Raw genomic sequence first — 25,885 nt, 5'->3', positions numbered from 1 at the left:
TCTGCCAGACACATTCTGTAGGCCTCACTCCCCTCTACTGTAGGCCTCACTCCCCCTACTGTAGGCCTCACTCCCCCTACTGCAAGCCTCACTCCCCCTACTGTAGGCCTCACTCCCCCTACTGTAGGCCTCACTCCCCCTACTGTAGGCCTCACTCCCCCTACTGTAGGCCTCACTCCCCCTACTGTAGGCCTCACTCCCCTCTACTGTAGGCCTCACTCCCTCTACTGTAGGCCTCACTCCCCCTACTGTAGGCCTCACTCCCCCTACTGTAGGCCTCACTCCCCCTACTGTAGGCCTCACTCCCCCTACTGTAGGCCTCACTCCCCCTACTGTAGGCCTCACTCCCCCTACTGTATGTAGGCCTCACTCCCCCTACTGTAGGCCTCACTCCCCCTACTGTAGGCCTCACTCCCCCTACTGTAGGCCTCACTCCCCCTACTGTAGGCCTCACTCCCCCTACTGTAGGCCTCACTCCCCCTACTGTAGGCCTCACTCCCCCTACTGTAGGCCTCACTCCCCCTACTGTAGGCCTCACTCCCCCTACTGTAGGCCTCACTCCCCCTACTGTAGGCCTCACTCCCCCTACTGTAGGCCTCACTCCCCCTACTGTAGGCCTCACTCCCCCCTACTGTAGGCCTCACTCCCCCTACTGTAGGCCTCACTCCCCCTACTGTAGGCCTCCCTCCCCCATACTGTAGGCCTCACTCCCCTCCAATGCAGCCCTCATCCCCCACATACAACATCCGTTCTGCCAGACACATTCTGTAGGCCTCATTCTCCCCTACTGCAGCCCTCATCCTCCACATACAACATCCGTTCTGCCAGACACATTCTGTAGGCCTCATTCTCCCCTACTGCAGCCCTCATCCTCCACATACAACATCCGTTCTGCCAGACACATTCTGTAGGCCTCACTCCCCCTACTGTAGGCCTCACTCCCCCTACTGCAGCCCTCATCCCCCACATACAACATCCGTTCTGCCAGACACATTCTGTAGGCCTCATTCCCCCTACTGCAGCCCTCATCCTCCACATACAACATCCGTTCTGCCAGACACATTCTGTAGGCCTCACTCCCCCTACTGTAGGCCTCACTCCCCCCCTACTGTAGGCCTCATCCTCCACATACAACATCCGTTCTGCCAGACACATTCTGTTAAAGGTCCCCAAAGCACACACATCTCTGGGTCGTTCCTCTAGTGACTGGAACGAGCTGCAAAAACACTCAAACTGAACAGTTTTATCTCCATCTCTTCATTCAAAGACTCAATCATGGACACTCTTTATGACAGTTGTGGCTGCTTCGTGTAATGTACTGTATTGTTGTCTCTACCTTCTTGCCCTTTGTGCTGTTGTCTGTGCCCAATAACGTTTGTACCATGTTTTGTGCTGCTACCATGTTGTTGTCATGTTGTGTTGCTACCAGGCTGTGTTATGTGTTGCTGCCATGCTCTGCTGTTGTCTTAGGTCTATCTTTATGTAGGATTGTGGTGTCTCTCTGATCATGATGTGTGTTTTGTCCTATATTTTGTTTCGCCTTTTGGTAGGCCGTCATTGTAAATAAGATTTTTTTTTCTTTGCTGATTGGCCTAGTTAAATAAAGTTTAAATTAATAAAATAAATGTTTAAAAAATGAAGGATCCGTTAACAGAATGACCTATATTTATCTTGAAAAAGGTTGCTTCCGATTCAAATGATAGGCTTTGTTTACATGATTTCGGAGGAAAGGCTATTACAGCCAGAAATGAGGACAATAGACCAAATATCGGACTCCCTTTATGGCTGAACCGAACTGGAGAGAGAGAGAGAGAGAGAGAGAGGAGGAGGAGGGGATAGCCTAAGAGGAAGGAAACGGCGAGGGCTTCATCAACAGACAGGGGAGTCTCTTGTCAGGCTGATAGAAGGCTGGCGATATCAAATGAAAGCCTGACACGGGATACGCCACGGAAATCTCTCTGGCTGAGAGAACCTCGTCGACGTTTACAGAAAATAATTCCAGCGGCTGGAGATCCAGATGTTGACGTAAAACAAGCTGTCAATCGTATTCTTGGAACTGGAACTTTCATTGCTTTTTGATTCTCTCTGTGCTGCTTGGGGGGGTGGCTACAACGGGGCCACATTTAACTCGTTTGCGTCACGCTTTGGAGTTTCCTCCCTGGTTAGACATTTGGCGTTTGCTGAGGTTTTGAGACCATTTTTGGCTTGTGGGCTAAAGCTGCGTTCTCCGATGGGTTACATGGCGTGCGTTTGATCCTGGGGTGTGCGCTGCGCGATGGCCGCGTCGGGCGGACGGAAGAGCGAGAAGTTGGACGAGGCGCAGGCGTTGGCCCGGAGCTGCGCGGGGAGACCGGACTTTCTCCCGTGCGACGGACTGTCCATCTGCGCCACTCACAGCCACGGGAAGTGCTTCAAGCTCCACTGGTGCTGCCACTTGGGATGGTGTCACTGTAAGTAGCCTTGCTTAAAGCCCGTCGATGTCTCACCATTCTCTGGGTTCTCCATGTGCTTAGCTGTGCTCTCCTCTCACTCCCTGGTTGGAAGGAGAAATTCAATGAATGTCTATAAATAGCCTGTTATATGTTAATGTTTACAAGAATAGCAGCCTATTGTTTGACTTCGGACAATTATACTGCCCTACCAAGCAAAAAGGCAGTAACTGCTCATAGCTTGGAACTGCAAAAAATTGCTTTTATTTACGTTGGTTTCATAGTAACTTTATACAGTTACTGCTAACATGACCCCTATTTTATCCTGAACACAATACAATAGAGGCAGGATACTTGTCCACATGATTAAGCATGTATTTAATGTAGCAAAAATGACTAACTAATTTTCGACCAAATGAGCAATTACTGCCTTTTTGCTTGGTAGGGCAGAATAGCCCTCCTCCGTTTTTGTTGGCTTGTTGGAAACCAGACATCCATCCTCTTAGCTGGATGGGACAAGTCAACACAGAAATTCTGATGTGATAGACCACATATCTAAATACAGAGCCTAAATTCAGCTGATAAAACCGGTAGCAGGCTAGAATATTGTTCCTAGTTATTCAATGTTGGCTCAGTGGTGCAGACAGACAGACAGACAGACAGACAGACACACATGGATGCACACACACAGTATGATGAACCTCCACCAGTGTACCATTCATGGACTCACACACACAGTATGATGAACCTCCACCAGTGTACCATTCATGGACTGTCACCCTCACAGCTGGAAGCTGCTGATAGAGAGAGAATGAATGATGTTAAAGAGACTGAATTCATTCAACCTCTTATTCATCAACAGACCATGTCTGTCTTGCAGCTCAGCCTCAGCAGTTGGCTACTGAGATGACTAAATAGACTACACTGTCTTACAATCTATAATAATCTCATGACCAAGTCTCCAAGAATTCAGACAGGACTGCCAGACTAGAGTATTGAGGATCATTGTCTGGACCTTGATGTTATGAACTACAGTTGGCTCTCGTTACACCAAAATATGTTTTTGGGCAACAAGCTTATTTCTCTGCACTACAACCAACATTGATGAAGGTATTATCTGGTTTCTCTGCACTACAACAGCTGGGTTATGATGAAGGTATTATCTGGTTTCTCTGCACTACAACAGACATTGATGAAGGTATTATCTGGTTTCTCTGCACTACAACAGACATTGATGAAGGTATTATCTGGTTTCTCTGCACTACAACAGACATTGCTGAAGGTATTATCTGGTTTCTCTGCACTACAACAGCTGGGTTATGATGAAGGTATTATCTGGTTTCTCTGCACTACAACAGACATCGATGAAGGTATTATCTGGTTTCTCTGCACTACAACAGACATTGCTGAAGGTATTATCTGGTTTCTCTGCACTACAACAGACATTGATGAAGGTATTATCTGGTTTCTCTGCACTACAACAGACATTGATGAAGGTATTATCTGGTTTCTCTGCACTACAACAGACATTGATGAAGGTATTATCTGGTTTCTCTGCACTACAACAGACATTGCTGAAGGTATTATCTGGTTTCTCTGCACTACAACAGACATTGATGAAGGTATTATCTTGTTTCTCTGCACTACAACAGACATTGCTGAAGGTATTATCTGGTTTCTCTGCACTACAACAGACATTGAAGGTATTATCTGGTTTCTCTGCACTACAACAGCTGGGTTATGATGAAGGTATTATCTGGTTTCTCTGCACTACAACAGACATTGCTGAAGGTATTATCTGGTTTCTCTGCACTACAACAGACATTGATGAAGGTATTATCTGGTTTCTCTGCACTACAACAGACATTGATGAAGGTATTATCTTGTTTCTCTGCACTACAACAGACATTGCTGAAGGTATTATCTGGTTTCTCTGCACTACAACAGACATTGATGAAGGTATTATCTGGTTTCTCTGCACTACAACAGACATTGATGAAGGTATTATCTGGTTTCTCTGCACTACAACAGCTGGGTTATGATGAAGGTATTATCTGGTTTCTCTGCACTACAACAGCTGGGTTATGATGAAGGTATTATCTGGTTTCTCTGCACTACAACAGCTGGGTTATGATGAAGGTATCATTACATTGTTAATAATGTATTACAACACCAAGTAGTGAAACTGAGTGAAGTTACACTCAGCCACCAGTAGAGGGCAGGCTCACTTCCTCACTGTCTGACCAGGTTACACGTGGTGAAAACAGGTGATAGAAGACCAAGCCAATACTGAGGGATATAGAGAGAGTGTGTGTGTGTGTGTGTGTGTGTGTGTGTGTGTGTGTGTGTGTGTGTGTGTGTGTGTGTGTGTGTGCCCAACATCCCCACTAAACCTAATCATCAGACACACTGCACTTTATCAAGCGTCTACTGTACCTTCTGCAGCAAAGTGTTTGGAGTAAATATGACACTTTCAGAGGAGTGTCTGGAACTGTATCTGTCTAGACTAGCACCCATTAGAGTAGCATGGAGACTGAGTCCCAGAGAGAGTTTAGTTTTCCTCAGACAACTAAGGAGGGAGACAGGGAGAGAGGGAGAGGGGAGGGAGGGAGAGAGGGAGAGGGGAGGGAGGGAGAGGGGAGAGGGGAGAGGGGAGAGGGGGAGGGAGGGAGAGAGGGGGAGAGGGAGGGAGGGAGGGAGGGAGAGGGGAGGAAGAGGAGGGAGAGGGAGAGGAGAGGGGAGGAAGAGGGAGTAAATATTACACTTTCAGAGGAGTGTCTGGAACTGTATCTGTCTAGACTAGCACCCATTAGAGTAGCATGGAGACTGTCCCAGAGAGAGTTTAGTTTTCCTCAGACAACTAAGGAGAGGGAGAGGGGAGGAAGAGGAGGGAGAGGGGAGGAGGAGAGAGGGAGAGGGAGAGGAGAGGGGAGGAAGAGGGAGTAAATATTATACTTTCTAAGGAGTGTCTGGAACTGTATCTGTCTAGACTAGCACCCATTAGAGTAGCATGGAGACTGAGTCCCAGAGAGAGTTTAGTTTTCCTCATACAACTAAGGAGGGAGAGGAGGGAGGGAGGGAGAGGGGAGGAAGAGGAGGGAGAGGGAGAGGAGAGGGGAGGAAGAGGGAGTAAATATTACACTTTCTAAGGAGTGTCTGGAACTGTATCTGTCTAGACTAGCACCCATTAGATTAGCATGGAGACTGAGTCCCAGAGAGAGTTTAGTTCCACAGTCAACTAAGGAGGGAGGGGGAGGGAAGGGAGAGGGGGGGAGGGAGAGGGAGAGGGAGAGGGAGAGAGGAGAGAGGGAGGGAGGGAGGGAGGGAGAAGAGAGGGGAGGGAGGAGGAAAAGGGAAGGGAGGAAGAGGGAGTGTTTAACCAGGGACCATAAAGCCCTGTGTTGAACCAGGGTCCATAAAGCCCTGTGTCGAACCAGGGACCATAAAGCCCTGTGGTTAACTAAGGACCATAAAGCCCTGTGGTTAACCAGGGACCAAGGGTTTGACGTGTGTGTGTGTGTGTGTGTGTGTGTGTGTGTGTGTGTGTGTGTGTGTGTGTGCCCGTGCGTCTTTGTCCATATGTATGTACATTTTGGAGTAGTGAGACCCTAGAAACGCCTGTGAAATGTGTTGTCAGTCAGTTTCCTTTTCGGTATCAGTAACACAGTCATCTGTCCTTTTCTGTATCAGTAACACAGTCATCTGTCCTTTTCTGTATCAGTAACACAGTCATCTGTCCTTTTCTGTATCAGTAACACAGTCCTGTCCTGACTCTTGACTTCACAGTACTGTTCAGTAACTGGTAGCTGCGTGTCTGTCAGCCTACATCCTCTGTAATGCTCCTCCATTCTCCGTTTGCTGCATTGTTATAGTGATGGGTAAAGTCAAGCAGTCCTGTGTCTCCGGGCCGGCCGCCAAAACAACATTGTTATTGTGTCAAGCTGAAGTGACAGAGGAAGGCATTTAAAAAGGTATCTCATAGTCAGACTGTATTCTATAGCCTGAACACACTAATGTTATACACAGAACACCAACACACAGCTGTCTCTGGGCTGACGGTCTCTGGGCTGACGGTCTCTGGGCTGACGGTCTCTGGGCTGACTGTCTGTGGGCTGACTGTCTGTGGGCTGACTGTCTGTGGGCTGACAGTCTGTGGGCTGACAGTCTGTGGGCTGACAGTCTGTGGGCTGACTGTCTGTGGGCTGACTGTCTGTGGGCTGACTGTCTGTGGGCTGACTGTCTGTGGGCTGACTGTCTGTGGGCTGACCGTCTCTGGGCTGACTGTCTCTGGGCTGACTGATCACTGACAGGACCGTCTCTGGGCTGAGTGATCACTGAGAGAACAGGCAGAGAGGGGTCAGCCTCAGAGGTTATAGTTCAGCTGCCACTTGACCTCTCTGGTCCGTCCAGCCCTATCAAACCATCCGGTCCGTTGCCATTTGTGATTCCTCCACACCCAACCTCCCTCTCCTCCTATCCTAGATGATTCAGCCCCTGCTGTCAGCGTTAACAGAGGTATCCCACTGGGGGGATGGAGGTATGGCAACAGCTCTCTCTCTCCTCTTCCTCCTCCTCCTCCTATGGAAACAAACCGTGCTGAGGCTGTTACAGCCATGTTTCCATCACCCCCACTGTGTATATTATATGAAGAGTGTCTATAGTTCTCCCACCGACGCCGCCGTTGTTATGCATAATATTATATGAAGAGTATGAAGTGTACATTAGACAGGGGTTATAGTTAATGTAGGTCATGAATAATAAACAGGAAGTGTACATTAGACAGGGGTTATAGTTAATGTAGGTCATGAATAATAAACAGGAAGTGTACATTAGACAGGGGTTATAGTTAATGTAGGTCATGAATAATAAACAGGAAGTGTACATTAGACAGGGGTTATAGTTAATGTAGGTCATGAATAATAAACAGGAAGTGTACATTAGACAGGGGTTATAGTTAATGTAGGTCATGAATAATAAACAGGAAGTGTACATTAGACAGGGGTTATAGTTAATGTAGGTCATGAATAATAAACAGGAAGTGTACATTAGACAGGGGTTATAGTTAATGTAGGTCATTAATAATAAACAGGAAGTGTACATTAGACAGGGGTTATAGTTAATGTAGGTCATGAATAATAAACAGGAAGTGTACATTAGACAGGGGTTATAGTTAATGTAGGTCATGAATAATAAACAGGAAGTGTACATTAGACAGGGGTTATAGTTAATATAGGTCATGAATAATAAACAGGAAGTGTACATTAGACAGGGGTTATAGTTAATATAGGTCATGAATAATAAACAGGAAGTGTACATTAGACAGGGGTTATAGTTAATGTAGGTCATGAATAATAAACAGGAAGTGTACATTAGACAGGGGTTATAGTTAATGTAGGTCATGAATAATAAACAGGAAGTGTACATTAGACAGGGGTTATAGTTAATATAGGTCATGAATAATAAACAGGAAGTGTACATTAGACAGGGGTTATAGTTAATATAGGTCATTAATAATACACAGGAAGTGTACATTACAGGGGTTATAGTTAATATACCTGTCATCCTCTACTCTAAATGTACCTGTCATCCTCTACTCTAAATGTACCTGTCATCCTCTACTCTAAATGTACCTGTCATCCTCTACTCTAAATGTACCTGTCATCCTCTACTCTAAATGTACCTGTCATCCTCTACTCTAAATGTACCTGTCATCCTCTACTCTAAATGTACCTGTCATCCTCTACTCTAAATGTACCTGTCATCCTCTACTCTAAATGTACCTGTCATCCTCTACTCTAAATGTACCTGTCATCCTCTACTCTAAATGTACCTGTCATCCTCTACTCTACATGCACCTGTCATCCTCTACATGTAGCTGTCATCCTCTACATGTACCTGTCATCCTCTACTCTACATGAACCTGTCATCCTCTACATGTAGCTGTCATACTCTACATGTCCCTGTCATCCTCTACATGTACCCGTCATCCTCTACATGTAGCTGTCATCCTCTACTCTACATGTACCTGTCATCCTCTACATGTAACTGTCATCCTTTACACTACAAGTAGCTGTCATCCTCTACAAGTAGCTGTCATCCTCTACAAGTAGCTGTCATCCTCTACATGTAGCTGTCATCCTCTTCTCTACATGTAGCTGGCATCCTCTACAAGTAGCTGTCATCCTCTACATGTAACTGTCATCCTTTACACTACAAGTAGCTGTCATCCTCTATAAGTAGCTGTCATCCTCTACAAGCAGCTGTCATCCTCTACATGTAGCTGTCATCCTCTTCTCTACATGTAGCTGGCATCCTCTACAAGTAGCTGTCATCCTCTACATGAGGCTGTCATCCTCTACATGTAGCTGTCATCCTCTACTCTTCATGTAGCTGGCATCCTCTACAAGTAGCTGTCATCCTCTACATGTACCTGTCATCCTCTACTCTACATGTACCTGTCATCTTCTACTCTACAAGTAGCTGTCATCCTCTACATGAGGCTGTCATCCTCTACATGTACCTGTCATCCTCTACTCTTCATGTACCTGTCATCCTCTACGATACATGTTCATGTAGTCTAGTCCTGGTAGATACTGTATGTAGTCTAGTCCTGGTAGATACTGTATGTAGTCTAGTCCTGGTAGATACTGTACTGTATGTAGTCTAGTCCTGGTAGATACTGTACTGTATATAGTCTAGTCCTGGTAGATACTGTATATAGTCTAGTCCTGGTAGATACTGTATGTAGTCTAGTCCTGGTAGATACTGTATATAGTCTAGTCCTGGTAGATACTGTATATTGTCTAGTCCTGGTAGATACTGTATATTGTCTAGTCCTGGTAGATACTGTACTGTATGTAGTCTAGTCCTGGTAGATACTGTACTGTATGTAGTCTAGTCCTGGTAGATACTGTATGTAGTCTAGTCCTGGTAGATACTGTATGTAGTCTAGTCCTGGTAGATACTGTATGTAGTCTAGTCCTGGTAGATACTGTATGTAGTCTAGTCCTGGTAGATACTGTATGTAGTCTAGTCCTGGTAGATACTGTATGTAGTCTAGTCCTGGTAGATACTGTATGTAGTCTAGTCCTGGTAGATACTGTATGTAGTCTAGTCCTGGTAGATACTGTATGTAGTCTAGTCCTGGTAGAGACTGTATGTAGTCTAGTCCTGGTAGAGACTGTATGTAGTCTAGTCCTGGTAGAGACTGTATGTAGTCTAGTCCTGGTAGAGACTGTATGTAGTCTAGTCCTGGTAGAGACTGTATGTAGTCTAGTCCTGGTAGAGACTGTATGTAGTCTAGTCCTGGTAGAGACTGTATGTAGTCTAGTCCTGGTAGAGACTGTATGTAGTCTAGTCCTGGTAGAGACTGTATGTAGTCTAGTCCTGGTAGATACTGTATGTAGTCTAGTCCTGGTAGATACTGTATGTAGTCAGTCCTGGTAGATACTGTATGTAGTCTAGTCCTGGTAGATACTGTATGTAGTCTAGTCCTGGTAGAGACTGTATGTAGTCTAGTCCTGGTAGAGACTGTATGTAGTCTAGTCCTGGTAGAGACTGTATGTAGTCTAGTCCTGGTAGAGACTGTATGTAGTCTAGTCCTGGTAGAGACTGTATGTAGTCTAGTCCTGGTAGATACTGTATGTAGTCTAGTCCTGGTAGAGACTGTATGTAGTCTAGTCCTGGTAGATACTGTATGTAGTCTAGTCCTGGTAGAGACTGTATGTAGTCTAGTCCTGGTAGATACTGTATGTAGTCTAGTCCTGGTAGAGACTGTATGTAGTCTAGTCCTGGTAGAGACTGTATGTAGTCTAGTCCTGGTAGATACTGTATGTAGTCTAGTCCTGGTAGAGACTGTATGTAGTCTAGTCCTGGTAGAGACTGTATGTAGTCTAGTCCTGGTAGATACTGTATGTAGTCTAGTCCTGGTAGATACTGTATGTAGTCAGTCCTGGTAGATACTGTATGTAGTCTAGTCCTGGTAGATACTGTATGTAGTCTAGTCCTGGTAGAGACTGTATGTAGTCTAGTCCTGGTAGAGACTGTATGTAGTCTAGTCCTGGTAGAGACTGTATGTAGTCTAGTCCTGGTAGAGACTGTATGTAGTCTAGTCCTGGTAGAGACTGTATGTAGTCTAGTCCTGGTAGATACTGTATGTAGTCTAGTCCTGGTAGAGACTGTATGTAGTCTAGTTCTGGTAGATACTGTATGTAGTCAGTCCTGGTAGATACTGTATGTAGTCTAGTCCTGGTAGATACTGTATGTAGTCTAGTCCTGGTAGAGACTGTATGTAGTCTAGTCCTGGTAGAGACTGTATGTAGTCTAGTCCTGGTAGAGACTGTATGTAGTCTAGTCCTGGTAGAGACTGTATGTAGTCTAGTCCTGGTAGAGACTGTATGTAGTCTAGTCCTGGTAGAGACTGTATGTAGTCTAGTCCTGGTAGAGACTGTATGTAGTCTAGTCCTGGTAGAGACTGTATGTAGTCTAGTCCTGGTAGAGACTGTTTTAACAGCCGTTCTAGATGCTCTGTCTTGAGAGGAGCTACCTGACTGCTAGTGTAGGAAGTATGAATTATTGAACAGACAGAGAGACTGCTCTGTCCACACTGACCCAGAACCAAGGGATTACCAAGGGAATTACCCAGAGAACCTAGGACAGGGATGGGCAACTCCAGTCCTCCAGGGCCTGATTGGTGTCACACTTTTGCCCCAGCTAACACACCTGACTCCAATAATCACCTAATCATGATCTTCAGTTCAGAATGCAGTTAGTTTAATCAGTTGTGTTCGCTAGGGATGGGGGAAATGGTTGACACCACTTCAGAGTTGGGCTTGAACCCAACCTGAGAGCTACACCCCGAGAGCTACACCCCGAGAGCTACACCCCGAGAGCTACACCCCGAGAGCTACACCCCGAGAGCTACAACCCGAGAGCTACAACCCGAGAGCTACAACTTGAGAGCTACACCCTGAGAGATACACCCTGAGAGCTACAACCTGAGAGCTACACCCCGAGAGCTACACCCCGAGAGCTACACCCCGAGAGCTATAACTTGAGAGCTACACCCTGAGAGCTACACCCCGAGAGCTACACCCCGAGAGCTACACCCCGAGAGCTACACCCCGAGAGCTACACCCCGAGAGCTACACCCTGAGAGCTAAAACCTGAGAGCTACAACTTGAGAGATACACCCTGAGAGATACAACCTGAGAGCTACACCCTGAGAGATATAACCTGAGAGCTACACCCCGAGAGCTACACCCCGAGAGCTATATAACTTGAGAGCTACACCCTGAGAGATATAACCTGAGAGCTACACCCCGAGAGCTACACCCCGAGAGCTACACCCCGAGAGCTACAACCTGAGAGATACACCCTGAGAGCTAAAACCTGAGAGCTACAACTTGAGAGATACACCCTGAGAGATACAACCTGAGAGCTACACCCTGAGAGATATAACCTGAGAGCTACACCCCGAGAGCTACACCCCGAGAGCTACACCCCGAGAGCTACACCCCGAGAGCTATAACTTGAGAGCTACACCCTGAGAGATATAACCTGAGAGCTACACCCCGAGAGCTACACCCCGAGAGCTACACCCCGAGAGCTACACCCTGAGAACTATAACCTGAGAGCTACACCCCGAGAGCTATAACCTGAGAGATACACCCTGAGAGCTATAACCTGAGAGATACACCCTGAGAGATACACCCTGAGAGATATAACCTGAGAGCTACACCCTGAGAGCTATAACACCCTGAGAGCTACACCCTGAGAACTATAACCTGAGAGCTACACCCTGAGAGATACACCCTGAGAGCTAAAACCTGAGAGCTACAACTTGAGAGATACACCCTGAGAGCTATAACTTGAGAGCTACACCCTGAGAGATATAACCTGAGAGCTACACCCCGAGAGCTACACCCCGAGAGCTACACCCCGAGAGCTACAACCTGAGAGCTACAACCCGAGAGATACACCCTGAGAGCTAAAACCTGAGAGCTACAACTTGAGAGATACACCCTGAGAGCTACAATCTGAGAGCTACACCCTGAGAGATATAACCTGAGAGCTACACCCCGAGAGCTACACCCCGAGAGCTACACCCAGAGAGCTACACCCCGAGAGCTATAACCTGAGAGATACACCCTGAGAGCTATAACCTGAGAGATACACCCTGAGAGCTATAACCTGAGAGATACACCCTGAGAGCTATAACCCGAGAGCTACACCCTGAGAGCTATAACCTGAGAGATACACCCTGAGAGCTACAACTTGAGAGATACACCCTGAGAGATACACCCTGAGAGATATAACCTGGGAGCTACACCCTGAGAGCTATAACCTGAGAGCTACACCCTGAGAGCTATAACCTGAGAGCTACACCCTGAGAACTATAACCTGAGAGCTACACCCTGAGAACTATAACCTGAGAGCTACACCCTGAGAACTATAACCTGAGAGCTACACCCTGAGAACTATAACCTGAGAGCTACACCCTGAGAACTATAACCTGAGAGATACACCCTGAGAACTATAACCTGAGAGCTACAACCTGAGAGATACAACCTGAGAACTATAACCTGAGAGCTACAACCTGAGAGATACACCCTGAGAACTATAACCTGAGAGCTATAACCTGAGATACACCCTGAGAACTATAACCTGAGAACTATAACCTGAGAGATACACCCTGAGAACTATAACCTGAGAACTATAACCTGAGAGCTACACCCTGAGAACTATAACCTGAGATCTACAACTGAATGATCAAATAGAAATATATTCATACAGTGTATGTCTGTTTCCTTATTAGTCCCTGGAGGCTGGGTTGGAGTGGTACTATGCACGTTCTCCTCTGATTACTCAGAGGGACAGGAAGTGAAACTAGGGCTGAAAATAGGAATGGATTTGGCACTCGTGGTTTTTGTGAATATTTTTTATGCAAAAAATGCAAAAAAACAGTGGCCTCATTTTACATTAGAGTGGCTGAAATGTTTCATTCTGGAAACAGGTTTTCTACCCCTCTTCAAAACCAGTGGCCTCATTTTACATGAGTAGCTGAAATGTGTTTCATCCTGAAAACAGTCACTACACAACTGTAGTTTTATGAAACCTGTATGATGCAACAATTATGACAGTATTGTAAGTATTTCGGACTGTTTGTACTATACAATATGACATACAATACGTTCTGTCTCTACATGCGCTCCAGAGATGTTTCCTCCACAACTTAATATGTTAGTGAAATGTTCATTACTGTTAGTGAGATGGAAAGGGACCGTTGGTGAAGAACAATCAGTTACAGCTAGTGGTGTTAGAAAGGGACAATCAGTCACAGCTAGTGGTGTTAGAAAGGGACAATCAGTCACAGCTAGTGGTGTTAGAAAGAAAGGGACAATCAGTCACAGCTAGTGGTGTTAGAAAGGGACAATCAGTCACAGCTAGTGGTGTTAGAAAGGGACAATCAGTCACAGCTAGTGGTGTTAGATAGATAGGGACAATCAGTCACAGCTAGTGGTGTTAGATAGATAGGGGACAATCAGTCACAGCTAGTGGTGTTAGATGGAAAGGAACAATCAGTCACAGCTAGTGGTGTTAGAAAGGGACAATCAGTCACAGCTAGTGGTGTTAGAAAGGGACAATCAGTCACAGCAGTAGTGGTGTTAGAAAGGGACAATCAGTCACAGCTAGTGGTGTTAGATAGATAGGGACAATCAGTCACAACTAGTGGTGTTAGAAAGGGACAATCAGTCACAGCTTGTGGTGTTAGAAAGGGACAATCAGTCACAGCTAGTGGTGTTAGAAAGGGACAATCAGTCACAGCTAGTGGTGTTAGAAAGGGACAATCAGTCACAGCTAGTGGTGTTAGAAAGGGACAATCAGTCACAGCTAGTGGCGTTAGAAAGAAAGGGACAATCAGTCACAGCTAGTGGTGTTAGAAAGAAAGGGACAATCAGTCACAGCTAGTGGTGTTAGAAAGGGACAATCAGTCACAGCTAGTGGTGTTAGAAAGAAAGGGACAATCAGTCACAGCTAGTGGTGTTAGAAAGGGACAATCAGTCACAGCTAGTGGTGTTAGAAAGGGACAATCAGTCACAGCTAGTGGTGTTAGAAAGGAACAATCAGTCACAGCTAGTGGCGTTAGAAAAAAAGTGGAAGGGACAATCAGTCACAGCTAGTGGTGTTAGAAAGGGACAATCAGTCACAGCTAGTGGTGTTAGAAAGGGACAATCAGTCACAGCTAGTGGTGTTAGAAAGGGACAATCAGTCACAGCTAGTGGTGTTAGATAGATAGGGACAATCAGTCACAACTAGTGGTGTTAGAAAGGGACAATCAGTCACAGCTTGTGGTGTTAGAAAGGGACAATCAGTCACAGCTAGTGGTGTTAGAAGGGGACAATCAGTCACAGCTAGTGGTGTTAGAAAGGGACAATCAGTCACAGCTAGTGGCGTTAGAAAGAAAGGGACAATCAGTCACAGCTAGTGGTGTTAGAAAGGGACAATCAGTCACAGCTAGTGGTGTTAGAAAGGGACAATCAGTCACAGCTAGTGGTGTTAGAAAGGGACAATCAGTCACAGCTAGTGGTGTTAGATAGATAGGGACAATCAGTCACAACTAGTGGTGTTAGAAAGGGACAATCAGTCACAGCTTGTGGTGTTAGAAAGGGACAATCAGTCACAGCTAGTGGTGTTAGAAGGGGACAATCAGTCACAGCTAGTGGTGTTAGATAGAAGGGGACAATCAGTCACAGCTAGTGGTGTTAGATAGAAGGGGACAATCAGTCACAGCTAGTGGTGTTAGAAAGGGACAATCAGTCACAGCTTGTGGTGTTAGAAAGGGACAATCAGTCACAGCTAGTGGTGTTAGAAAGGGACAATCAGTCACAGCTAGTGGTGTTAGAAAGGGACAATCAGTCACAGCTAGTGGTGTTAGATAGATAGGGGACAATCAGTCACAGCTAGTGGTGTTAGATGGAAAGGGACAATCAGTCACAGCTAGTGGTGTTAGATAGAAGGGGACAATCAGTCACAGCTAGTGGTGTTAGAAAGGGACAATCAGTCACAGCTAGTGGTGTTAGAAAGGGACAATCAGTCACAGCTAGTGGTGTTAGATAGATAGGGGACAATCAGTCACAGCTAGTGGTGTTAGATGGAAAGGGACAATCAGTCACAGCTAGTGGTGTTAGATAGATAGGGGACAATCAGTCACATCTAGTGGTGTTAGATGGAAAGGGACAATCAGTCACAGCTAGTGGTGTTAGATAGATAGGGGACAATCAGTCACAGCTAGTGGTGTTAGATGGAAAGGAACAATCAGTCACAGCTAGTGGTGTTAGAAAGGGACAATCAGTCACAGCTAGTGGTGTTAGATAGAAAGTGACAATCAGTCACAGCTAGTGGTGTTAGAAAGGGACAATCAGTCACAGCTAGTGGTGTTAGAAAGGGACAATCAGTCACAGCTAGTGGTGTTAGAAAGGGACAATCATTCACAGCTAGTGGTGTTAGATAGAAAGGGACAATCAGTCACAGCTAGTGGTGTTAGATGGAAAGGTACAATCAGTCACAGCTAGTGGTGTTAGAAAGGGACAATCAGTCACAGCTAGTGGTGTTAGAAAGGGACAATCAGTCACAGCTAGTGGTGTTAGATAGGGACAATCAGTCACAGCTAGTGGTGTTAGAAAGGGACAATCAGTCACAGCTTGTGGTGATAGAAAGGGACAATCAGTCACAGCTAGTGGTGTTAGATAGAAAGGGACAATCAGTCACAGCTAGTGGTGTTAGATAGAAAGGGACAATCAGTCACAGCTAGTGGTGTTAGATAGAAAGGGACAATCAGTCACAGCTTGTGGTGTTAGATAGGGACAATCAGTCACAGCTAGTGGTGTTAGAAAGGGACAATCAGTCACAGTTTGTGGTGATAGATAGAAAGGGACAATCAGTCACAGCTAGTGGTGTTAGATAGAAAGGGACAATCAGTCACAGCTAGTGGTGTTAGAAAGGGACAATCAGTCACAGCTAGTGGTGTTAGATAGAAGGGGACAATCAGTCACAGCTAGTGGTGATAGATAGAAAGGGACAATCAGTCACAGCTAGTGGTGATAGAAAGGGACAATCAGTCACAGCTAGTGGTGTTAGTCATGTCACCAGATCTGCATATTACTGGGACTTATCTGTTAAATGTCGCTGCCAGAGACAATAATGTATGTCATTTCTCATTCGAGAGTGCGTCGAATCAAAGTTTATTGGCGTGTGCGTGTGATTAGCACAGGTAGATTCCCAGCTGTGCTTGAGAGCTCAGCCTAATCATCTGTAAATGTCTCTAAATACCACCAGTCCCCATGATGCATCTCTTCACAGCATCTCTGTGAATTCATTATTCATGACATAACATCCAATCAGGTGGGAGGGAGGTTGACGACCAGGAAACTCCCTGTTTAGGGGAACTGTCTCTGTATGTAGTGTCTTTAGTATGACATTAGGATGTTATAGCATGTATTACATCGCTAGCCCGGCACCCCTTTATGTGGGTTAAAACCCCCTTTTGAAGGCTAAAGTGTAGCCAAGCTAACAACACTGAAACAGCCTCAGGAAGTCTTCAGTGAACCATCTGAAATGCTTCTTTAGCAGGCTATGAGTTTTCCAATAGTGCTGAAACCCAAACTTCATATCCAACCTTAGCCTCTCAATTCATATAAGTTGAGATGAGATGTAAAGACCCTGGAATGCTGCCTTCCTTCCTTCCTTCCTTCCTGCCTGCCTGCCTGCCTGCCATCCGTGTCTCTCTGTGTGTGACTGACTCTGATGGTGATCCTGGTAAACTAGTGTTTTAGCCTTTCATCCATCTTACTGCTCCTCTGCAGCCCTGAAACACACACACACACACACACACACACACACACACACACACACACACACACACACAGCAGCCCTGAAACGTCGCAGCACATTCAGCCCAGAAAAGGACATTAGCAAAGTGGAGCGAAAAGCCAAAGTCTTCAACCTTCCACACACATCCACAACCTTCCACAATATACAGTACATCCACAACCTTCCACACACATCCACAACCTTCCACAATATACAGTACATCCACAACCTTCCACACACATCCACAACCTTCCACAATATACAGTACATTATCAACCTTCCACACACATCCACAACCTTCCACAATATACAGTACATCCACAACCTTCCACACACATCCACAACCTTCCACAATATACAGTACATTATCAACCTTCCACACATATCCACAACCTTCCACAACATACAGTACATCCACAACCTTCCACACACATCCACAACCTTCCACAATATACAGTACATTATCAACCTTCCACACATATCCACAACCTTCCACAATATACAGTACATTACCAACCTTCCACACATATCCACAACCTTCCACAATATACAGTACATTATCAACCTTCCACACATATCCACAACCTTCCACAATATACAGTACATCCACAATCTTCCACAATATACAGTACATTAACAACCTTCCACAATATACAGTACATTATCAACCTTCCACACATATCCACAATATACAGTACAATAACAACCTTCCACACAGATCCACAATATACAGTACATTATCAACCTTCCACAATACACAGTACAATAACAACCTTCCACACATATCCACAATACACAGTACATTATCAACCTTCCACACAGATCCACAATATACTGTACATTATCAACCTTCCACAATATACAGTACATTATCAACCTTCCACACATATCCACAATATACAGTACAATAACAACCTTCCACACAGATCCACAATATACAGTACATTATCAACCTTCCACAATACACAGTACAATAACAACCTTCCACACATATCCACAATACACAGTACATTATCAACCTTCCACACAGATCCACAATATACTGTACATTATCAACCTTCCACAATATACAGTACATTATCAACCTTCCACACACATCCACAATATACAGTACATTAACAACCTTCCACAATATACAGTACATCCACAACCTTCCACACACATCCACAACCTTCCACAATATACAGTACATTATCAACCTTCCACACATATCCACAACCTTCCACAATATACAGTACATTACCAACCTTCCACACATATCCACAACCTTCCACAATATACAGTACATTATCAACCTTCCACACATATCCACAACCTTCCACAATATACAGTACATCCACAATCTTCCACAATATACAGTACATTAACAACCTTCCACAATATACAGTACATTATCAACCTTCCACACATATCCACAATATACAGTACAATAACAACCTTCCACACAGATCCACAATATACAGTACATTATCAACCTTCCACAATACACAGTACAATAACAACCTTCCACACATATCCACAATACACAGTACATTATCAACCTTCCACACAGATCCACAATATACTGTACATTATCAACCTTCCACAATATACAGTACATTATCAACCTTCCACACACATCCACAATATACAGTACATTAACAACCTTCCACAATATACAGTACATTATCAACCTTCCACACAGATCCACAATATACAGTACATTATCAACCTTCCACAATATACAGTACATTATCAACCTTCCACACACATCCACAATATACAGTACATTATCAACCTTCCACAATATACAGTACAATAACAACCTTCCACAATATACAGTACATTAACAACCTTCCACAATATACAGTACATTATCAACCTTCCACAATACACAGTACAATAACAACCTTCCACAATATGCAGTACAATAACAACCTTCCACACACATCCACAATATACAGTACATTATCAACCTTCCACACAGATCCACAATATACAGTACATTATCAACCTTCCACAATATACAGTACATTATCAACCTTCCACACACATCCACAATATACAGTACATTATCAACCTTCCACACACATCCACAATATACAGTACATTATCAACCTTCCACAATATACAGTACAATAACAACCTTCCACAATATACAGTACATTAACAACCTTCCACAATATACAGTACATTAACAACCTTCCACAATATACAGTACATTAACAACCTTCCACACACATCCACAATAACAACCTTCCACACACATCCACAATATACAGTACATTAACAACCTTCCACAATATACAGTACATTAACAACCTTCCACACACATCCACAATAACAACCTTCCACACAGATCCACAATAACAACCTTCCACACAGATCCACAATATACAGTACATTATCAACCTTCCACACACATGCACAATATACAGTACATTATCAACCTTCCACAATATACAGTACATTAACAACCTTCCACAATATACAGTACATTAACAACCTTCCACAATATACAGTACATTATCAACCTTCCACACACATCCACAATATACAGTACATTAACAACCTTCAACAATATACAGTACATTAACAACCTTCCACACACATCCACAATATACAGTACAATAACAACCTTCCACAATATACAGTACATTATCAACCTTCCACACACATCCACAATATACAGTACATTAACAACCTTCCACAATATACAGTACAATAACAAACATCTCCATGCCTTGTCCTTCAACACAGACAGTGGTCACTGAACCAGTCCCAGCCTTGGAGCTTCCTGTCAGAGGAAAATCCCTGAGAGGGCCATCCTCACACCGAGTGCATGGATGGATGGGAAAGACAGTATTTGGGGGATTCAGTCCTTGAAATACTTTTTATTTCATTAAATTTGAATCTTATTTATTTTTGACAATAGATCAGGCTAGAGAAGGGTGGGTGTGATTGTATCACTGTGCTGCTAGTCAGTCAGCCAGCCAGCCAATCTGTCAGCCAGCCAATTAGCCAGCCAGTCATCCAGCCAATCAGCCGTTCAGCCAGTCATTCAATCAGCCAGCCAGTCAGCCAGTCATTCAGTCAGCCAGCCAGCCAGCCAGCCAGTCAGTCAGCCAATCTGTCAGCCAGCCAATTAGCCAGCCAGTCATCCAGCCAATCAGCCATTCAGCCAATCAGCCAGTCATCCAATCAGCCAGCCAGTCAGCCAATCATTCAATCAGCCAGCCAGTCAGCCAGACGTGTGCTGCTCTCACACATAATGTTAACATGTGGGCAGTGCGTGTGACTGTGCATGAGGTATTGGTACAGTAATCAAAATCAAATCAAATTTATTTATATAGCCCTTCGTACATCAGCTGATATCTCAAAGTGCTGTACAGAAACCCAGCCTAAAACCCCAAACAGCAAGCAATGCAGGTGTAGAAGTACGGTGGCTAGGAAAAACTCCCTAGAAAGGCCAGAACCTAGGAAGAAACCTAGAGAGGAACCAGGCTGTGTGGGGTGGCCAGTCCTCTTCTGGCTGTGCCGGGTGGAGATTATAACAGAACATGGCCAAGATGTTCAAATATGACCAGCATGGTCAAATAATAATAACCACAGGCAGAACAGTTGAAACTGGAGCAGCAGCACGGCCAGGTGGACTGGGGACAGCAACATGGTGGGCAGGCGTGCTGACAGACATGAGCTCTCTCGCTCAATTTCTTTTCAATTCAAATTGTTTTATTGGCATGACGTAACAATGTACAGTACCAGTCAAAAGTTTGGACACACCGACTCATTCAAGGGTTTTTCTTAATTTTTTTAACCATTTTCTACATTGTAGAATAATAGTGAAGACATCAAAACTATGAAATAACACACATGGAATCATGTAGTAACCAAAAAAGTGTTAAACAAATCTAAATATATTTTAGATTCTTCAAAGTAGCCACCCTTTGCCTTGATGACAGCTTTGCACACACTTGGCATTCTCTCAACCAGCTTCACCTGGAATGCTTTTCCAACAGGCTTGAAGGAGTTCCCACATATGCTGAGCACTGCTTTTCCTTCACTCTGCAGTCCAACTCATCCCAAACCATCTCAATTGGGTTGAGGTCGGGTGATTGTGGAGGCCAGGTCATCTGATTCAGCACTCCATCACTCTCCTTCTTGGTGAAATAGCCCTTGCACAGCCTGGAGGTGTGTTGGGTCATTGTCCTGTTGAGAAACAAATTATAGTCCCACTCAGAGCAAACCAGATGGTATGGCGTATCGCTGCAGAATGCTGTGGTAGCCATGCTGGTTAAGTGTGCCTTAAATTCTAAATAAATCACTGACAGTGTCACCAGCAAAGCACCCCCACACCATCACACCTCCTCCTCCATGCTTCATGGTGGGAACTACACATGGAGATTATCTGCTCACCTACTCTTCGTCTCACAAAGACACGGCGGTTGGAACCAAAAATGTAAAAAAACTCAGACTAAAGGACAGATTCCCAGCAGTCTAATGTCCATTGCTCGTGTTTCTTGGCCCCAGCAAGTCTATTCTTCCTATTGGTATCCTTTAGTCGTGGTTTCTTTGCAGCAATTTGACCATGAAGCCTGATTCATGCAGTCTCCTCTGAACAGTTGATGTTGAGATGTGTCTGTTACTTGAACTCTGTGAAGCATTTATTTGGGCTGCAATTTCTGAGGCTGGTAACTCTAATGAACTTATCCTCTGCAGCAGAGGTAACTCTGGGTCTTCCTTTCCTGTGGCGGTCATGATGAGAGCCAGTTTCATCATAGCGCTTGATGGTTTTTGCGACTGCAATTGATGTAATGATGTTTCCAAAACGTAATTGCTCTTTTTTGAGTGTTTATTATTAGTGGATATTGGCCTAATTCTGCCCTGCATGCATTGTTTGTAGTTTTCCTCTGGACATGTAGGAGAATCTAACAGAACTCTGCATGCAGGGTTTCAATGGGGTGTTTGTTCCATTGGGTGAAATCTTGTTTTGCAAGTGGACCCCACACCTCACTGCCATAAAGTACAATTGGTTCAATGACACAATCAATTAGTTTTAGCCACATTTGTCTAGGTTTATAGGTACCTCTCTGTAGCCTGTGGAACAGTGACATCATGATTACCTCTCTGTAGCCTGTGGCACAGTGACATCATGATTACCTCTCTGTAGCCTGTGGCACAGTGACATCATGATTACCTCTCTGTAGCCTGTGGCACAGTGACATCATGATTACCTCTCTGTAGCCTGTGGAACAGTGACAGCATGATTACCTCTCTGTAGCCTGTGGAACAGTGACAGCATGATTACCTCTCTGTAGCCTGTGGAACAGTGACAGCATGATTACCTCTCTGTAGCCTGTGGAACAGTGACAGCATGATTACCTCTCTGTAGCCTGTGGAACAGTGACATCATGATTACCTCTCTGTAGCCTGTGGGACGGTGAGTAACAATGTCTGTCTTACACCAGGTCTCCTTCAGAATGATGACATTTACAACTACAGTCCAAAGGTTCACTAGTGGAGGCCCTGAACGTTCCACATGCTAACTGATAGCGATTTAATATTGCAAAAATACAGTAACTACAATGATACTGTAACTACTAAGATACAGTAACTACTAAGATACTGTAACTACAATGATACTGTAACTACTAAGATACAGTAACTACTAAGATACAGTAACTACTAAGATACTGTAATTACAATGATACTGTAACTACAATGATACTGTAACTACAATGATATAGTAACTACTAAGATACAGTAACTACTAAGATACAGTAACTACTAAGATACTGTAACTACTAAGTAACTACTAAGATAAGGTAACTACTAAGATACTGTAACTACAATGATACTGTAACTACTAAGATACAGTAACTACTAAGATACTGTAACTACAATGATACTGTAACTACTAAGATACAGTAACTACAATGATACTGTAACTACTAAGATACTGTAACTACTAAGATACTGTAACTACAATGATACTGTAACTACTAAGATACAGTAACTACAAAGCTGGCTCTATCGATCTCTCCAAGTGGAATCAAAATCACTCTCCCTTCACCATGATGATGCAGGGATGAACTGCATTCCCTCCACCAGGCACTAGCTACAGAGACTAAAGGACAAACCTCTGTCTCTCTCTCTAGCTACAGAGACTAAAGGACAAGTCTCTGTCTCTCTCTCTGTGTGTCTCTCTCACTCTCTCTCTCTAGCTACAGAGACTAAAGGACAAGTCTCTGTCTCTCTAGCTACAGAGACTAAAGGACAAGTCTCTGTCTCTCTCTCTGTGTGTCTCTCTCACTCTCTCTCTCTAGCTACAGAGACTAAAGGACAAGTCTCTGTCTCTCTCTAGCTACAGAGACTAAAGGACAAACCTCTGTCTCTCTCTCTAGCTACAGAGACTAAAGGACAAGTCTCTGTCTGTCTCTCTCTCTCTCTCACTCTCTCTCTCTAGCTACAGAGACTAAAAGCTAAAGCTCTCTAATGTTCTTTTCCTTACATCTTTAGAAGGCAGAATCTTACCCACTGCCCCCCCCTCCCCTCCTCTCTTTTCTAGTCTGATCTCATTTAAGGACATACATCTTGAAACAGGCACAGCTCTGCAGGAGGGCCACTTCACTAAAGAAAATACTGAGAGAAAAGGAATCCTTATGTCATGTTGTGACCTTGATTTGATGTCATGTCGTAACCTTGATTTGATGTCATGTTGTAACCTTGATTTGATGTCGTAACATTGATTTGATGTCATGTCGTAACATTGATTTGATGTCATGTCGTAACCTTGATTTGATGTCATAACATTGATTTGATGTCATGACGTAACATTGATTTGATGTCATAACATTGATTTGATGTCATGACGTAACCTTGATTTGATGTCATGACGTAACCTTGATTTGATGTCATGTCGTAACCTTGATTTCACCACTTCCCCTGTCTGTTCTCTGTACCCACGTTTCATTTCATTTCTGTACCAACTACATCACAGTGACTGATATTGGATATAGTCTATATTTTCTACACTCTTTTATCCCCCTCCTCCTGTAGAATATCCCCCCTGTAGAATATCCCCCTCCTGTAGAATCTCTTCCTCCTGTAGAATATCCCCCTCCTGTAGAATCTCTTCCTCCTCCTCTAGAATATCCTGCTCCTGTAGAATCTACGCCTCCTGTAGAACTCCTCATCTTATAGAATCTCCTCCTCCTGTAGAATCTCATCCTCTAGTAGAATCTCCTCCTCCTGTAGAATCTCATCCTCCTGTAGAATCTCATCCTCCTGTAGAATCTCATCCTCCTGTAGAATCTCCTCCTCCTGTAGAATTCCTCCTCCTGTAGAATCTCATCCTCCTGTAGAATCTCATCCTCCTCCTGTAGAATCTCATCCTCCTGTAGAATCTCATCCTCCTGTAGAATCTCATCCTGTAGAATCTCATCCTCCTCCTGTAGAATCTCATCCTCCTGTAGAATCTCATCCTCCTCCTGTAGAATCTCATCCTCCTGTAGAATCTCATCCTCCTGTAGAATCTCATCCTCCTGTAGAATCTCATCCTCTTGTAGAATCTCATCCTCTTGTGTGTTTGTGATGCTCCAGTTCTCAGTGGAGGAGAGGAGGAAGGAGAGAGATAGAGGGGAGAGGGAGGGAGGGAGGAAGGAGGGAGGGAGGAAGGAGAGAGAGGGAGGGGAGCAGATGAGGGAGAGAAGAGGAGAACGTGTTATACTGGAGATTCCCATGGTAACACACAGTAGGGTGGAAAGAATGAGGGAGAGAGAGATTCTGAAAGTATTCAGACCTTCACTTTTTCCACATTTTGATATTTTACAGCCTCATTCTAAAATGGATTAAGTAAATAAAAGCATTACGATTTCCCTTCACTGGAACTAAGAGGCGTAGCCCGAACCATGAACAACAGCCCCAGACCTCCTCCACCAAACTTTACAGTTGGCACTATGCATTGGGGCAGGTAGCGTTCTCCTTGCATCTGCCAAACCCAGATTTGTCCGTCGGACTTCGATGGTGAAGCGTGATTCATCAGTCCAGAGAACGCATTTCCACTGCTCCAGAGTCCAATAGTGGCGAGCTTTACACCACTGCAGCCAACACTTGGCATTGCACATGGTGATCGTTAGGCTTGTGTGTGGCTGCTCTGCCATGGAAACCCATTTCATGAAGCTCCCGACGAACAGTTCTTGTGCTGACGTTGCTTCCAGAGGCAGTTTGGAACTCGGTAGTGAGTGTTGCAACCGAGGACAGACAATTTTTATGCGCTACGCGCTTCAGCTTGTGTGGCCTACCACTTTCGCGGCTGAGCCGTTGTTGCTCCTAGATGTTTTCACAATAACAGCACTCACAGTTGACCGGGGGCAGCTCTAGGTGGGCAGAAATTTGACAAACTGACTTGTTGGAAAGGTGGCATCCTATGACGTTGCCACGTTGAAAGTCACTGAGCTCTTCAGTAAGGCCATTCTACTGCCACTGTTTGTCTATGGAGATTGCATGGCTGTGTGCTCGATTTGATACATCCGTCAGCAACGGGTGTGGCTGAAATAGTGGAATCCACTCATTTGAAGGGGTGTCCTCATACTGCTGTATACGAG

At 44.6% G+C, this 25,885-nt stretch overlaps 1 protein-coding gene across 2 annotated transcripts in view; it reads left to right on the top strand.

Annotated features, from left to right (window-relative positions):
* The first annotated feature begins 1,831 nt into the window (after nt 1–1,831).
* Nucleotides 1,832–25,885, top strand: part of cunh3orf70 (chromosome unknown C3orf70 homolog) — a 32,072-nt gene continuing 8,018 nt past the window's right edge. The window contains exon 1 of one of the 2 annotated variants that reach the window (XM_042318964.1): nt 1,832–2,450. In XM_042318964.1, the coding sequence (XP_042174898.1) occupies nt 2,276–2,450 (175 nt within the window). In that variant the 5' untranslated portion in view covers nt 1,832–2,275. The remainder of the gene's footprint in view (nt 2,451–25,885) is intronic. The other variant, XM_042318963.1, reaches the window with a different exon arrangement.

Source organism: Oncorhynchus tshawytscha, unplaced genomic scaffold (genome assembly GCF_018296145.1).
Source record: "Oncorhynchus tshawytscha isolate Ot180627B unplaced genomic scaffold, Otsh_v2.0 Un_contig_5015_pilon_pilon, whole genome shotgun sequence".
Classification (NCBI taxonomy): domain Eukaryota; kingdom Metazoa; phylum Chordata; class Actinopteri; order Salmoniformes; family Salmonidae; genus Oncorhynchus; species Oncorhynchus tshawytscha.
The sequence above is the reverse complement of the archived record's forward strand: the minus strand, read 5'-3'. Positions and strand labels throughout refer to the sequence as shown.